This window comes from Mustela nivalis (genome assembly GCF_964662115.1).
Source record: "Mustela nivalis genome assembly, chromosome: 1".
Lineage (NCBI taxonomy): Eukaryota > Metazoa > Chordata > Mammalia > Carnivora > Mustelidae > Mustela > Mustela nivalis.
In genome coordinates this window covers 179,068,266-179,085,003 of record NC_139020.1, presented here as the reverse complement: position 1 = coordinate 179,085,003, position 16,738 = coordinate 179,068,266, and the positions used below count along the sequence as shown (strand labels likewise).

Below are 16,738 nucleotides of genomic sequence, written 5' to 3'. Positions count from 1 at the left end.
AAAGCAAGACAATAAGACAAGTAGATAACCCCCACTTCTTTTTTTTTAATGGTTCTTTACCATGCTTATGCCTTGTCTCCAGGAATGCCATGAATATGTAATGTGAATCACGGGGCATCTGGGTGGCTCAGTGGGTTAAATCCTCTGCCTTCAGCTCAGGTCATGGTCCCAGGGTCGTGGGATCGAGGCCCACATCAGGCTCAGCAGGGAGCCTGTTTCCTCCTTTCTCTCTCTCTCTCTGCCTACTTGTGATCTCTGTCTGTCAAATAAATAAATAAAACTTAAAAAAAAAAAGAAAAAGAAAAAGAAATGTGAATCATATAGGATGAACTAAATTATGTTTGAAGTTGAGAAGTTATTAGGACTGTCAGTTCTCAGGTTGGCAATGACTGTGGTAACCCCTATGGGTTACAAACTCACTCTTGACGCCAGACACTGAGGTCATTGTTTTCTGCAGGTGACCCCAGGGCAGGCTTGCCCCAACCCAAATTACGCATTGCTAGGGTTCCCTACATTGTAACAACAGGGAGCGGTCAGCAGGATTGCAGGGGAAGGCAAGGGACACAGTGATGTGAGAAGCAAGTACTTTTGTCATTCGTGAAAAAAAAATTTTTTTTGAACAACTTTAAAGCATCAGATTTCATTTCTTTGAAAGTGAGGGGTTGATAAATTTAAAATATGGATTGATAACCACTGGAGGAGTTACTGTGACAAAGTGCATGAAGGCCAAGGATGGAGTTTAGAACGGGTTTCAAGATTCAGGTTGCCATGGGCGCCTGGGTGGCTTGGTCGGGTAAGCATCTGCCTTGACTAGGTCCTGGGATGGAGTCCTGCATCTGGCTTCCTGCTCTGCAGGGAGTCTGCTTCTCCCTCTTTCTCTGCTCCTCCTCCCTGCTTGTGCACTCTCTCACTCTCTCTCAAATAAATAAATCTTTAGAAAAAAAAAAAAAGAAAGAAAGATTCAGGCTGCCCCATATTTATTCTGAAAGTTTGAACAGCTCCAACGTCTCTCTCTGAACTTCAGTCTTTTAATCTGTAAAATGGGGACAACGCTGCAACCCCACCAATTATTGTAGGGACTAAATGAAGGAATTTATGTGCAATACTATAAAAATATACAGTGCCGGTACTCTTGCAGATTGTTCAAAGTGTGAATCAAGATCTCAAAAAACATAGTCACATTATTTTGAATCATGCTTTAAAAAGGGAAAGAAACTCCACAGTAGTAATAAACTCTTACGCCCATCATCTCACCAAGCAGGTATCTTGGTCCCTGGCTAAGTAAGGAGTCTGAGGCTGGCGAGGTGAGATAAACTGCCACAGTCACACAAGCTAAGAAATAGCTGAGCTGAGATTTAAAAACCACACCTGCCTGCTTTAAATGCTCTGTTCTTCCTACAGCACCAGTTTGCCTTAAAAAAAAAAAAAAAAAAAGCCAGCACATATACTTTTTCTTAACATTAAAAAAAAAAAAAAGACATTTATGTTCGAAAACTAACTCATCCTGATAATTCCCAATTAAGATGTTGTCATCTGGCATCTGGCTCAATTTCCTTTTATGAAATATAGTAAACATAATTTGACTATAGCTTAAATGAAGTGTCCAAATGGGATAAAACAGGTCACCTGGGAAATTAGATTTTATAGATTACAAGAATTCAATGCCTAAATCTCACTTAATGGATGCAATTTAAAAAAAAAAAAATTCTTCAGGACACAATTGACTGTTCTATCAATTTTACCGTTACTTCTGCATGAGACAGGTATAGCCTGGGGCAACGAAAGCAAAAATAAGTAATATAAACTTCACTCTAAGTAGTAGCGAAGAGCACCCATGTCTTCATGGGTGTGGAGTTCACAAGCAAAACCAAGGGGGATCTCGGACTCAGGTTTAATTTTTTTATTTCCCTATCGTATTTTAAAACATTCTTTTTAAAAATATTGAGTAAAAGGAAGTTAGAGAATTTTCTTGCCCCGTGGCTTTTTGGAGTAGTTCTGAGTTTGTACTAGCCCTTATTCAGAGACAGAGTCTGCAGGAGAGATGAGCGCCAGTCATTGATTTCCATCACTGGGTCATCCAGCAGGGGGGGGGGATTGGGGGGAAAGGGGGGAAAGGGATCTTTTTTTACGAAGTCAACCCTTTCTGAATGGGACTGGGATTAAGAATAAGAGCAGATGTGAGGGTATGAAGGTGAAGGTGTTAATTTAAACACTGTAGGGAAAAAAAAAAACATCTGAGCTCTTCTACGCCCTGAGGAGTAACTTAAGTGTCTTTCCTTTGAAACGCTGCGCAAGGCGGTGGTAAAATTCATATACTATGGAGTCCCCACATTCTGGGATCAAATCCCAGCTCTGTCGCTTGCTGATTGTGTGATCTGAGGCAACTGTTCTTGAACTCTCTGAAATTCTCTTCCCTCATCTGAAAATTAGGAACAGCTACTGCTTCCTCAGGTTGGTATGATGACTCAGCATAATCCTGGATGGATACGCATCTTCAGTGTGGTTGATGTCATTATTATTGTTTGGGTATCCTAGAGCTTCCTCGACATAAACATTCAAGTCCCCCATGACCTTAGACAACACTCTTGAGGAATGACAGCTACTTAAAAATCTCTTTACAGTTGGATAGATTCATGCAATAGTCTACAAGGCTCACATCTATAGAGAAAAAATGTTAATTCAGTTTCCTTTAAAAGGCATTAAAGATAGTCATAAGTGGAAAAGATTATAAAACCATACCTTCTAGTAAACAATCACGAGCTTCTTCATATTTTCAAAAGTGGATAAATTTGTACTCATCTTAGGAGAACATATCGATTTGTGTGTGTATTTCAAGCAACCATCCTACCCATGCAAGGCCCGTGGCGGACAGCAGTCTCCCCTGGGAAGGTGGCTTCTCTAATTGCAGTGAATGGTGATTCTATTTGTAGTCATTACTTCCTACAGCATGCATTTCTTTCTGTGATTATTATTTAAAAAATACTTCTCCTCAAATAATTTAGTCTTCTTGGCTATAAAGGAGGGCATTCTCCAGCATAAGACACTCACAGATTATACGTATCTAGCTTGAAAATGTATATTCTCTATTGCTTCTCGGCCTTTTGGCTAAGATCAAGTGAAAATGTATATTCTCTCATCAACAAAATAATCAGTGTTTACTGCAGCATAGGGAATATAGAAAGCATTTCAATACTAAAGACACTCAAACTACCACTGAGGCCCCCCCCAAAAAAGGAAGAAACAAAGAAAACCCAAAGTACTAACATTATTTGAACTTCTGGGACATTCTCCTCCCACACTACCTCTTACTAATAAACAAAAGCACCATTTTTTCACATTGCTAGAAAATCAACATCAAGAGGACTTACCTTCCTTTAACCAAGAAATGTTATTTTTATCATTTTCGAAATGCTCAGCTGTTCTTACTTTTATCTTTTCCAGCTCAGTTTCTGACATCTAAGTGGAAACAGAATTTGTGATATAAAAAATTCATTAAGAACCCGAATTTATAACATTGAGCTTTATATTTAGAGACTACAGCAATATTATAGGAAAATTTGATCTCTATATTTTTTCAGCTCGCTGTCTAATGTTAAGTCTTACATTTTACCCATTTGTAGTATTTTAAAACATTGACAGTGAGAACTAAACTTTATATGATGGTTCATTTTCCAGCAGTAAAGATGGCTATAAGATCTAATAATTTCCACATACGAAAGAATAACAGATTAACAACTGTCACAGATTTGTTAAAAAAAAAAATCAGTTGCTGTTTTAATGTCTTTTTTTATAGTCTATAAAAAAGCATGCTGCAAAATGATATACAAAGATATAACCAATAATAAAACTCAAAAGGACCTTTTCAGCAATTTACTGGATCCAGTGAGAACCTTACGACCTAAGTCAGGCCAAGTGGAGCTCCCGGAAGGTGCTAAGGCCAGTCATGCCCTTTCAGTGCATTTGTACTTGACTTGAATGGCTTGCTTGCGGTGAGCTAGGACGCTCCACTTGAATTAGCACCTCAGTGTAACTTACCTGCGTGTTCCCAAAGGAGGAGGCCCAAGGCGCGGGACGGGGGAGCAGCCTGGAGATGCTCTGGGCAGTCTTCCTTGTTGTTTCGGGATGTCCAGCATTCCTCCACCCTGGCAGAAGTGAGCAGAGAAGCAAATATGCTGCCTCCCGGGGTGGTGCTAGATTTGTCTTGCTGCCAGAAACATCTAACTTGCGGCTGAGAGGTTGTGTGTGTGTGTGTGTGTGTGTGTGTGTTTAAAGGTAATAGAAAGCCTGTGGTTCAAAACAATAAAAATCTTTTCCAGGCTAGCACTTATTTAAAATGACACTTTGCAAGATAGGGTACAATAATGAACTCTTTTCAAATTGACTGTTTCTCTAGTCCCTGTCCTTCCATACCCACCATTCATCACTTAGGGGGTTAATTGTAAAGGATGTGGGGAAAAAACATACTGAAAAATAGACATAGACTATGTGGGTTAAAAGAAAAGGAAGGGAAATCTCTACGAAGTTTTATTCTCTAGAAGTCCATCCTGCAGCTGACATTTTGAAAGGCAAGTTTTTCTAACATTTTTTAGGCAACAAGAAACATTTCAATTTTTTTTTTTCTTCTGAGAGTCTCCACATAATCCAAAAAAGATTTGGAGAAACATTCTAAAAGAGGATTTGTCATTAAATTCTTAGTCAAAGATCATACAGTTTTCAACCACAAGTTAACAACACAATGGATAATCCTTACTTACGCATGATGATAAATGGTCCATCATTCCTAAATGATGTCTTTTTTTTTTTTAAGATTTTATTTATTTATTTGACACAGAAGAGAGAAATCACAAGTCGGCAGAGAGAGAAGGGAAAGCAGGCTCCCCACTGAGCAGAGAGCCCGATGTGGGGCTCGAGCCCAGGACCCTGGGATCATGACCTGAACGAAGACAGAGGCTTAACCCACTGAGTCACCCAGGCGCCCCCTAAATGTTGTCTTTTTTTTTTTTTTTTCTTTTCCATCATGGAAAATAATCTTTATTTTTTGGCCCAAAGTGGTGTTCCTCCTCCAGCGTCCCCGGACAACTGTCTGCTTTCTGATCACCTTGAACCCATTTCATCACCTCCACCAACTACATGTCTTGTACTTTGCTTCCAGTTTCATCATCTTTAAAAACTCCCTTGATGATCCAATTTTCATACTGTGACAACTTTCACTTCCTCCCATTAGCAATGACATAAAATTCTTCAGGCAGCTAAGGAATACCTCGAATGGTCAGATTCTATACAGCATCATGTTTAAACTGTGGCTTCGAGTTTTAAGAGTTCTCCAGGTGCCTAACCTTTTACTCCAAACTAATTGCAATGCTCTTATTCCTTAAACTTGCCCATTTCTGTTATTAACATTCCAGAAATATATCCTCAAAATTCCATTTCCACTCCCACCTTGAAGCCTTCTTGATGCCTCTCCCCTGGAAATGACTGCTCCCTATTCTGATCCCACTTGGGACTCCTGGTATAATCATATCCACTTTGGTCTCACGTAAACCCGTCTTATCTTCCTCCCAAGACTGTGAACCCCGTGAGCACTCAGCCTAGATCTCAGCATTTTCTGTATCTTGTTCAGTGTGTGGCTTCTCTAATTGCAGTGAATGGTGATTCTATTTGTAGACATTACTTCCTACTGCATGCATTTCTTTTTATGATTATTATTTAAAAAGTACCTCTCCTCAAATTATGTAGACTTCTTACCTATAAAGGAGAGCATTCTATAGCATAAGAGCCTCAACAGATAATACGTATCTGGATTGGAAATGTATATTCGACAGTAATAATGAAATAAAACCAGCACATACAATTGATGGTGTTTTCCTCTGTCCCAAATTCTTAGGATACACCCATTACAAAATGCCTTTAGGTTGTCTCTTTCCTATAGTTAGGGCACTCCCCCCCCCCAACGAGGTTGGATTTATTGGCCTGTGACCATGAAGAAGAGGGCCCATCATTGGAAAAGTGGGCTTCTCAGTAAAAGAAAATTAAAATGGACAATGGACTCATTAAATTGTTCAGGAAAGTGTTAGGTTAGGGGAGAGATGAAGAAAAGATTTTCACTGTTAAATGGGTGTGTTCTGTTGTAGCATCTTATGTCCCTTACTCATTCACTGATGACCTCATCTAATTTCCTTAATATTTTGGCATTGTCCTTTGGAAAGGGACAATTGCTTCTTGAGATAGGCCCATATGGTAATATATCCAATATATTTAAAAGCTTATATATTAGTGGGTCTGGAAGAAATTTGATAGATAATAGTTATGGTGCTCTTTAAACAGTGAACAGAGACAATGGGGAAGGTAAGAAAAAGTAAGGTACAAACAGCTAGTGGAGGAGAGTCAAGCAACCAGAAGAGAATAATGAAAGAGCAGGAGCACTGTTTGAATGTATTATTCCTCCCTGCTTATTTTCAGTTATATTTTTGTATCAGACTATATGGTTAATAAAACTTTTTTTTTTTTTTTCCCTTAAGATTCAAAATGAAGTTTGGATCTTTCTAGGGTTATAAGTCATCTAACTTCTTTTTCCATGTAGTTCTAAGGCAGGGAACCCATTTTAACCTGTGAGCCTGTGATGCTTCCAGGGTCAGATTCTGTGGTCATCTTTATGTATTTTATTTAATTTCATCTAAACTACTTTCTAGTTATCTCTCCCAAGGGCAGTCTATAACTCAAACTCCTGTCTATGTTTCTTACTTTGGAGATTACAGATTACTCTTGCTTCTGGTTTATTCTCTGATTATCCTTGCTATCTACATCCTTTCTACTCACTTCATTTTTGCGGTTACTGTGATACAATTATTTGAGAGCCAGTGTTACGTAAATTGCAAACTTTAAAATCCCTTTGCAAGAGTTGTCCTGAGGAGGGAATTTTTATGAAGATAAAATCCATTTCTAATTTGGAATTACCTAATTTTGGCCAATTTTATTTTCAACATGTTCTAATGCTTAGAATATGTACTATTTTGTTTTTTTCCATTTTCTTTGCTGAGCCTCTCACTGCCCTCTGATATTGCCTTTGCCTTTTCAGTTGGCTTTGATCTTTAAGAGTGTTTGACGTTACTTGAATTTTCTGTGTGGAATTTTGTTTTATTTGGAGGAGCACCATTTTTTTGAAATCAGACAGCTCATTTCAAATTCTATTCTTGTCTTTGTTTCAGCCGTCATCATGAGACCTGTAGATGTTAATAAGTATCATATTCAATTTCCTTCCTCTACTTTATCAGTAAAGATGGTAAGAATAAGCAGCTCTTTTTCTGTGTCAAACTGTGTATCCCTAGTGTCTTTGAGAGCAAGACGTTGCATTAGGGGTAGTGCATACCCATGCCAACCTTCAAACCATTTATTCATTCATTCACCTAGAGATGTCCTTGGGCCACAAAACAGTCTCTTGAGCTGGACTGAGCCTTAGGATGAATGGAATGAATCATAATTGATGGTAGGAAGTGAAGAGAGACCAAGTCTAATGAATCTCAGTCCTGGCATGGAAACAATCGGTAGTCCAAAATGAAGGTAGAAGTGACAAACCAGCCTCAGAAGATGGGCTGGTTTATCTAGAATTCAAAGAGAATGTATTTGAAAAAGAACCCCCCCCCCATTGTGTTCATTGTGTCCACTTAAAATAACGAGCTAAGCAATTCAAACCAAAGGATGTGATTTTGAGGCTCAAGTTGTCATGTTAAAATCTGTTTGGGTTTTCTTTTCTAAATAAGGAGAGTGTGAATGTGCTCTTCTTGTAATTCCATTCCTTTTATTTTGATCGTGCATCAGTATTTCTGGTTCCTGGTCAAAATCTGATTAAAGGAAGAAACTTAAAGGACAAACTATCCAGCAAAAGGCAATCTTTGCCAAGAGAAAAACCTGTAATCATTGTAAGTTTTATGTTCTTGTTTCTGTAAAAATAAAACAGTAAAATTGAATGTATGAAGCTGGAGACTTCCTTAACAGACGAATAATTATGTGTTATCAGCAGCAAAGGCAGTCCTAAGAGGGAAGTATATTACCACACAGGCCTATCTCAAGAAGCAAGAAAAAGTCTCAAATGCACAGCCTAACTTTACACCTTAAGGAACAACAAATAAAGCCTAAAGCCAGCAGAAATAAATAATATAAAAACAAACAAGCAAACAAAAATCAGTAGAATGGATTAACAAAACTAGGAGTTTGTTCTTCAAAAGAATTAAAATTATTGATAATGCCCTAGCCAGCCTTACCAAAAAGAAAAGAGAAAGGACCCTAATTGATGAAATCGTGAATGAAGGAAGAGAGATTACAATCAACACCACAGAAATACAAATAATTATAAGACAATACTATGAAAAATTATATGCCAACAAACTGCCCAACCTGGAAAAAGTGGGCAAATTCCTAGAAACTTACAAACTACCAAATAATTATGTGCTGTCAGGTTAGTCTTTTTTGTTGTCTCTGAGATCACTATATTGTTACTTGCTGTTTTTTCTAAAACAATGAAATTGTATGTTCAATGGATCACTATGATATTAATCAATGTGGAGAGAAGTCACCAATGAAGATTTTTGGATTTAAGGTATATAATTTGTAGAGCAGAGTTTTACTGAAGAATTAGTGGATTGGATCCAAATAGAAATGTGATAGGAAGTTGTGCCATTCTTTGGCAGTATGTTTTCTGCTATAGAATGGAATCTCTATATTATTTAGAGAATCTAAATACTCTAATTTATAATTAATAATCTAATTTAGAATCTCTATATTATTTATACAGTTACTTAAAATGTTTTCAATAACTATTCTAATGATCAATATATGCCATCAAATATTTTGTGTTTTTAACATTCTCTTTGGAATTTTTTGGCCTCAGTATAAAAATGCACATGGAGTAAATAAACACTGGTTCAAAACATCAGAGGCAAGGTAAATAAAACAAGAAGAAAGTTCCATATTTGAAACACAGGCTTTTCCAGAGAAGGTTACAGCTAACACCACAGGCATACCAATTCATGGATTTATTAGATGTTACATCTCATCAAAAGTTAAGGTTTAAGAAATAACACTCAGGGATATAAAATACATTAAGTTTTATCCTTGATTCATGCCAGATCATTAAAAAGAGCTGTTTACCTTTACCAAATTATTTTTATATCTTACAGAGTTCTTTCTACTGACTTAGATGTTGTCTGGCATTGAGAAAAGATTCAAATATGTCAATGACACTCACTAGTGGGTTTATTATGAAAATTTTTGGTTCCTCAGAATTATGATATGCATCCTTAACTTAATGCAGCCCACTTAGTGTAAATATTGTTCCACTTCATGTTAAATGTAACAAATTTATAACCGCATAATTCTGCTTACACACTCCTTTAAACTATTATTTTCATATATTGTACTCTACAAATGTGACGAACTGACAGGCAGTGTGTGTGTGTGTGTGTGGGTGTGTTTAAATGGTCAGTTGTCTTTTAAAGAAATTAGGAAAAGAAAAAAAAAGATGATACTTTTAATGTTAACCCATGCAGTTGTCATTTTTGTCTTTCAGTAGACCTTAGTTTTCATTTGATTTCATTCTTCTTCAGCCTATAGAGCTATTTTGTTGTTGTTTTGGTTTTGGTTTGCCTTTTTTTTTTTTTTGGTCTCGGTTTGTTTTTGTCATTGTTGTTGTTTTTTAACCATTCCTTGAAGTTCAGCTCAACTGGTGACAGACTCAGCTTTATATAGAAACCTTTCAGTTTACTCCCTTTTGTGAAGGATATTTATCCTAGATATAGAATTCTTGACTGCCAGTTTTTTCCTCCCCAACTTCCTTCCTCCTTTCCTATCCTTCCTTCCTACATCTAACATGCCTTTTCCCCTCTCTGATCACTTTAATTTTCTTTTCTTTTTCTTTGGTTTTCAGCAGACTGACTATGATGGTTAATTGGGGCCATTATTTCTTCAGATATTTTTCTGCCCTCTTCCCTCTTTTCTTTCCCTCTAACATTCCCATAAGTCTAGCTTATGTTAGACTTCTTAATATTTTCACAGAGGTCACAGAAGCTCTGCTCCTGTTTTCCCAGTTTTTGCTCCCTATTCTTCCGATTGAATAATTTCTGTAGATTTGCCTTCAAGGTCAGTAACACTTTCTTCTATAGTCCTTAATCTACTCTTAAGGCAATTTGATATATTTTAAATTATAGGTATATCTTCATTTTAGGTATACTAGAATTTACATTCTATTTGGTCATTTCTAACAGCTTCCACTTCTTTCCTGATAACACCTATCTGTCATTATCACCATCTTTTCCTTCAATTTCTCGATTGTATCTGTTAGAGCCAGTTTAAAGTCGTTATCTGGTAACTCCGACATCTGTAACTTCTAATGACTGTTTTCTTGGTTATAGGTTACACTTTCTTGATTCTTTAAGTGTGCAATAATTTTTTATTATACCCTGGACATTTTAGATGATATGAGAGAGTCTTACACTATGCTGTATTCTGTGAGAGAATGTTGAATTTTATTCTAACAAACAGTTAAATTTCTGACACATATTTTGTATCCTACAGGCTTGGTTTTATGTTTTGTTAGGGTGGGTCAATTTCAGTTCTCTTCTTAGTTTCATGATGTAGCTCATGCTAAAAGATCTGGTTGTTATGGCCAGTTATGTGCTTTCCTAGGTCTTAACTAAATGTCCAAAGTGGTCAGTGAGATATGTCCACTCTAGTTGAGCCAGGGGCCTTCTAATGCTATATTAACCATGGTAGCCACATTAATTGCTCAGCCCCATAAAAGTTACTTTTTGCAAGATATTCAGTGTCTTATCCTGTGCATGCATAGCCAGGACCTTAGCCAAGAGTACTAGTGTTGAACTCTGTCCCTTCCCTACTTTATGCTGCTCACTCATCTCCAGAATCCTGCCCTGAAAATTCTAGGCACTTCAACAGTCCAAACTTCAGTCTCTGCCTATTTAGTTGAGCACATCTGCTACTCTATGTGCATTCCACCTACTTGCACTATGGTAGGGAAAGGGCTGCCAAGGCAAGAGATAGAGCAAATGTATAGTTTATTTTTTGTGTTTTCCTACTCTCAAGAATTACAGTATAATTCTGCCTGTTGTCCAATGTTGAAAAATAGCTTCCTCATTTATTTTGTCTGGTTTTATAACTATATATGAAGTAATGTAAGTACAGTACCATTTATTCCATTGTGACCAAAAGTAGAAAGAATTTTAAAAATTCCTTTACCTCTGTCCTTCTAATCAAGAAGACATCAGAGATAACTTTCTTTCTCATCTCCTGGTACGGGGCAGATGAACCTAGAATAAAGGGTGACTTATCTTTGTGATTCAAATTTCACTTTATTTTAAGTTCATAGAAGAATCAGTAGTTTTGAAAGCAAGTCCTTTTTATGATAAGTACCAAAGAATTAAGATCACATTTAAGCCATAAATCACATATTAGGTAAAAATACAAAATTGCTTAAAAGTAGTGCTTGAGCTAATCACCCCACCAAATTAAATTTTGACAAGTGAGTAGGAAGGAAGTTTGAAGAGGATGTGTGACTATGGTTTAGATGCTGAAAGTTCATTAAAAAGGAATTTGGAGCATTATTGTCTTAGATAGTCCTAGAAAGATAGGGACCGTAGGATCTCCAGGTGATCTGGAGAATAGTAGCAGAATAGATTTTTGCCCACTCTACTAGAAGCACTCTAGTGGTTTTCAAGACTTAGGAAAAAAATCTCTGCATCCAACGTGCCATCTAAGTATCAATAGCAGATGGAGAACTAGGTGGAAAGACTCGAGTATTTTTCATCCTATGATGTATTTGGAGGACAACCTGGAAAGAATCCCTAACTTCTTCCAAATCTGAGAGAAGTGTCAAGGGCCAGCAAATAGGAGCAAAGCCCTTAATCACAATAAGTGGTGCCATTAGTGGATGCTGCATGGACAATACAAGCTAGTGGCAATGGAGGGGTTACTAACTTTGGGAGAAGAAATAGTGAAAAATGAGATGATCCCCAAAGGCAATCAGGAAGTATTAGCTAAGTGAAGAGCAGCAATGACAGAGGACTATCTTTTACTGTATTTGCTCTCAGAGGGAAAGCCAAAGGGAATTGTATATAGCCTGAAAGCCTCTCTTTGAAGCTGGAAGAGACTGAGGTAACTTGAATTTGTAAGTTTGTTTTTCATTGTCATCAGAAATGTGGGCCCAAAGGCCTAGTTAATATCAGTGATAGAAAAATAGGAACGTTATATGTTTTGTTGTTCTGAACACATAGCCTTGCTCTATACCTCCATTCCCTCTACTCTCCTGAGAGCTGTAAGATGAGTTAGTTTACCAATGTAGTCTGTACTTTGGGAGCCCTGTTTAGAATGGCTTTCTTCCTAGATAATGACCTCCATCACTCGCAGGGGTGGGTCTAGCAGCACTCGGTGACTTTGTTCCTTGGCCATAATGGATTATGTCAGAAATAGGTGATTCAATCTGGTCAATCCACTATCCTCACTCCCAAAATTTGAATTAGGATCCAGTCATTAGGATTTTGCTGTTTAAGTCAGTGAGGGTTGTCTGAATCATATAGGGAGGCCTGTTTGGCTTGTAGGAAAGTGGAGAAATTGGGCAGCTGAGGGAGAGCAAAGTGGGCAACTTCTCCATCCCATTTTCCTCCTCTGCATTATAGAGGTAATAATAATGTTATGTACCTCAGAGTTGTGTGGGGTGGGGGGTAAATGTTTATGAATATAAAGAACTTGGAAAGGAGCCTGGGCTATAGTAAATGCTGAATGAAGACTTAGCAAGTATGTTTATTTTGAGTGATTTGTTCTTCAACTTTATTGAGATATAGCTGAAGTTTACAACACATGGAACATATTTAAAACATGTGGTAGTCAGTTTTGACTACATATTTACCCATAAAACAATCACTGGAATCAAAATAACCAACATCTGCATCAACCCGGAAGTTTACTCTTTCCTTTGTAAACCAACCCTCCCTTCACCGCTATTGCCACACAAACACTGATCTTCTTTTTCTTATTCCCTGCAGATGAGTTTGCATTTTCTAGAACTCAATCTAAATAGAAGCCTACAGAGTGTATTCTATTTTGCTAACTCCTTTTTGTTCAGTTCAATGATCTTGAGATTTATTCCTATTGTTGTTATCAATAGTGCATTTATTTTTATTGCTTTCCATTGTCTGGGCATAACAAAGTGTGTTGATCTGTTCACCTGTATGGGTATTGGAGTAGTTTTCCATTATGGATAGCACAGATAAAGCTGTTAGAAACCGTTGTATGCAAGTTTGTGATTTCACCATTTGTGGGTTTAGCCTTTATCAAATTTAAGCATTTTAAGGGAAAAATGAGAAAGATCTTAAATAAAACTGTGATTAGAATATATATGGGGTGCCTGGATGACTCAGTTGGTTAAGCATCTTCCTTCTGCTTGGATCATGATCTTGGGGTCCTGGGATTGAGCCCTGCATCTGGCTCCCTGCTTAGTGAGGACTCTGCTTCTCCAATTTCCTCTGCCACTCCCCCTGCTTGTTTCACTCTCTCTCTCTCTCAGAAAATAAATAAATAAAATCTTAAATAAAATAACATAAAATTTGGGGGCACTTGGGTGGCTCAGTTGGTTGAGTGTCTGACTCTTGGTTTCAGCTCAGGTCATGATCTCAGGGTCCTGGGATTGGCCCCATGTTGGACTCTAAACTTAGTGCAGAGTCTGCTTGTCTTATTCCCTCTGATACCTCCCTCCCAGCTTGTGAGCTCCCTTTCTCTCAAATAAATAAATAAAATCTTAAAAAAAAAAAAAAGAAAGAAAAAGAAAATACAACTTAAAAAAAAATACCACCCATTAGCATGCAGAGTCAATTTTATCCTGTAACATACAAATTTACCTTTGAAGGACTAGTTGGTATCCAGATGGAGTTTACAACTGTCTCATCTTTATATTTGACTACTATGAGGTCTTTGATCAACTAAAATCTGCAGGAAAACCCTCTAAAGGAGAAAAAGACAGTAAGACAAGACACTACCCCCTTAACCTCTCAAAATTATATTGTAGAAATGAAGAGGCATACTGCCTTCCTGTAAATGTAGACTATTGTTTTTTTTTTAAAAGATAGTGAACTTTTAGTACATTTGCAAACTCAGTTTATTTTATTTAAAAAATCAATTACAGGAATGGCAGCGTTGCTCTCTCACTCAAAACCTAGATATTTTGAGATACTTGGATGACAGTGATTGCAGTAATATAGTAATATTGTTTACTGAGTTTGTATTAGAAATTACTTTAAAATTATTTATTAATAAGAAGATATTGATTTATTGATTCTTACAGTACAGTAACTTTTGCTAAATTCTTAGTAATTATTTAAAATGATTATGCAAACTAATAGATATTATTGATGGAGGTATGACGATGCTTAAAACGAAGTCCTCTGTAATCAATACATTATGTCAGTAAAATTTACCCTAAATGTTAACATCTGGAAATGTTTCTCTTTTTTTTGCATGCAGTTCTTTTCCTCCTGTTTTGCCCCATTCTTTGTCATCTTTTGGCTATGTCTCTGCTTTTGTAGTTCCAAGATATTCTCTGCCAAGTAGGGCAGACAACTATAATTTCTTTCATACTGTACTTGGTCTTCTACCTACATCAGTGAGGGACACTTTTTTTTTAAACCCAATAGAGAGAAAGAAAAAAAAATCTTATCTTGATCAGTCTTTTCTCTAGACCACCTCTCATGGGTCAGTCTTAAAGCAGGACATTTAAATAAACTGAACTTCAAATACAATTTCAGTTTAACAGGACTTTTGGATCCAAAGAGAAATTCTAACATTTGATCAGCTATTCACAAATGATGTCTTTGTATCCTTTAAAGAACTATAAAGCAAATAAAAAATTGTAAGCTGTTTTATTTGATGTTATCTCAGATAAAATAATTCTTTGAAGAGCCGTAGAGACTAATTGGAAAAGAATATCAGTATATCCATGAATTAGGAAATTAATAAAGTTAAAACCACACAGGTCCTCCATAGGTAATGCCACAGTGATCTAAGAACACATAATTGTTAATGTACAAATTCTAAGGGGGAAAATGGGTTTTCCAGACAAGAGATAAGAAAATTTTAGTGGGCAGAGACCTACAAAAACAATGGTTGCATATGGGAAGGAATAGGTGAAGGTGACAAAGGGGGAGATTTCTTCTTTCACTGAGTAGATTGAAGATGTCATCTTCTTTGCTTTGGGGGGAAATAAAAAGTACCAGGTTCTTCTTCTTGAATTGTAAGTCACATATTTAAGAAAAAACCCTGAGATTTTTTGTTATTGTGAAAGGTGGAAGGAAACAAAATCATTATGAATTTGTTCATTTCATACTAATAAGCGGCAGGGTTGGGATTTACATTCAGGCCTCATGGATCTTTAAGTAGGATCACTGAAAGGAAAACTTTCATCACTACCAGCTCATTTCTCCCAGTTGCCAACTGGCCCACTATGAGTGCATGGTGTCATTAGGATGGTCTATTCCATCCCAGTGTACTTCCTCTTTGCAGCTCTTATCACGGTGGGAATGGAACCATTGTGTGGTTGATGGCCTCAGGCCGGTCCAGGCAGTTCTGCAAGCTGGGCACTTTAGAACTTCAGGGTGCCTGAGGTGACTGTGTAAATATGTCAGCTTAGCTATGCTGAACTCTGTGTCCTAGAACTCCTTTCCTTGTGTATTTCCAGTTAGAATGGGCCACAGAAGATATTTTTGTGGGAGATTTGAAAGACCACCTTTCACTGGGAAGGTTAGAGTAGCCACTGGTACTGTTTGTACCTGTTTGTTCCTCTGTACCTGCTGGCTCACTTCCTTGGTGTGGACAGCCACAATTCTGCAACATTCCATTTTCCCCAACATCTTCCTGCAGCTCCACCATGTCCTGGGTGGTTGTGTGTTCATCAGTGACCACTGATGGTCAGGGGCACTAACTTTTCCTGTAGGACAGCCCCTTCATCAGGAGGGAGTGAGAACGGACACAGGTACTCCAGCTTATCCTGTCCTCCTCTACTTCACATGGACCCTTTTCTTCCCAGCTACTCTCTCTTCCAACTTCAAGCTACGTGAGAAGCAAAACCAGTAGCTTTCTAGAGTTTAACCAGCTCACCAGATTGTGTAAGGTCAAATCCTGGAGACAGATTCCTTACTATATGAGCCTCCTGGCAGTTCTCCTCCTTGGTTGATCTCTGACTGAAAGATAGCATCCTTTACATTGCATCGTATAAAAGGCACCACCTCCTGTAGTCATGTAGTGCACGGCCTGGAGGCTGCCTCAGCAGCCCTGAAAGTCTGCATTCTCATAGCTTAAATGGCATAGAGACTAGAATCATTTGTTTCTTGTTTATTGTTCTAGTAATAGTTGGGAAAGTTGGCTCCCTGGCCAAATACATTTGGAAAACACTGAAATCACTCTGTATCTCTGCGTTGAGAGCCTACCACACTCACACAGTAAATATAAAGTTGTGCATGCACTAAAGTAATTTGTTCAGCCCAGCCTTCTTCAAACTTACTTGACAACAGAATTATTTTCTCGGTAGTGTCTGTTAGCATAGCCTTGGACCTAGTGGTCTACAAACCACCTTTGAGAAACACTGGGATACATTCTGATAATATCAGTTATTTATCATTTGGCTCTCATCATTTCTAAGTGCCATCTGAGGACAGAGTTAATGTATTTTAAAATCCTGTATAGGCTG

The 16,738-nt window shown here is 37.5% G+C and overlaps 1 protein-coding gene across 2 annotated transcripts in view; it reads right to left on the bottom strand.

Moving 5' to 3' along the window:
* Window positions 1-3,456, bottom strand: part of MDFIC2 (MyoD family inhibitor domain containing 2) — a gene marked incomplete at both ends in the record, with an annotated part of 103,463 nt that extends 100,007 nt beyond the window's left edge. For both annotated transcript variants that reach the window (XM_082702583.1, XM_082702584.1), the window contains one exon: window positions 3,369-3,456. In XM_082702583.1, the coding sequence (XP_082558709.1) occupies window positions 3,369-3,456 (88 nt within the window). The remainder of the gene's footprint in view (window positions 1-3,368) is intronic.
* Between the last annotated feature and the right edge of the window lie 13,282 nt (window positions 3,457-16,738).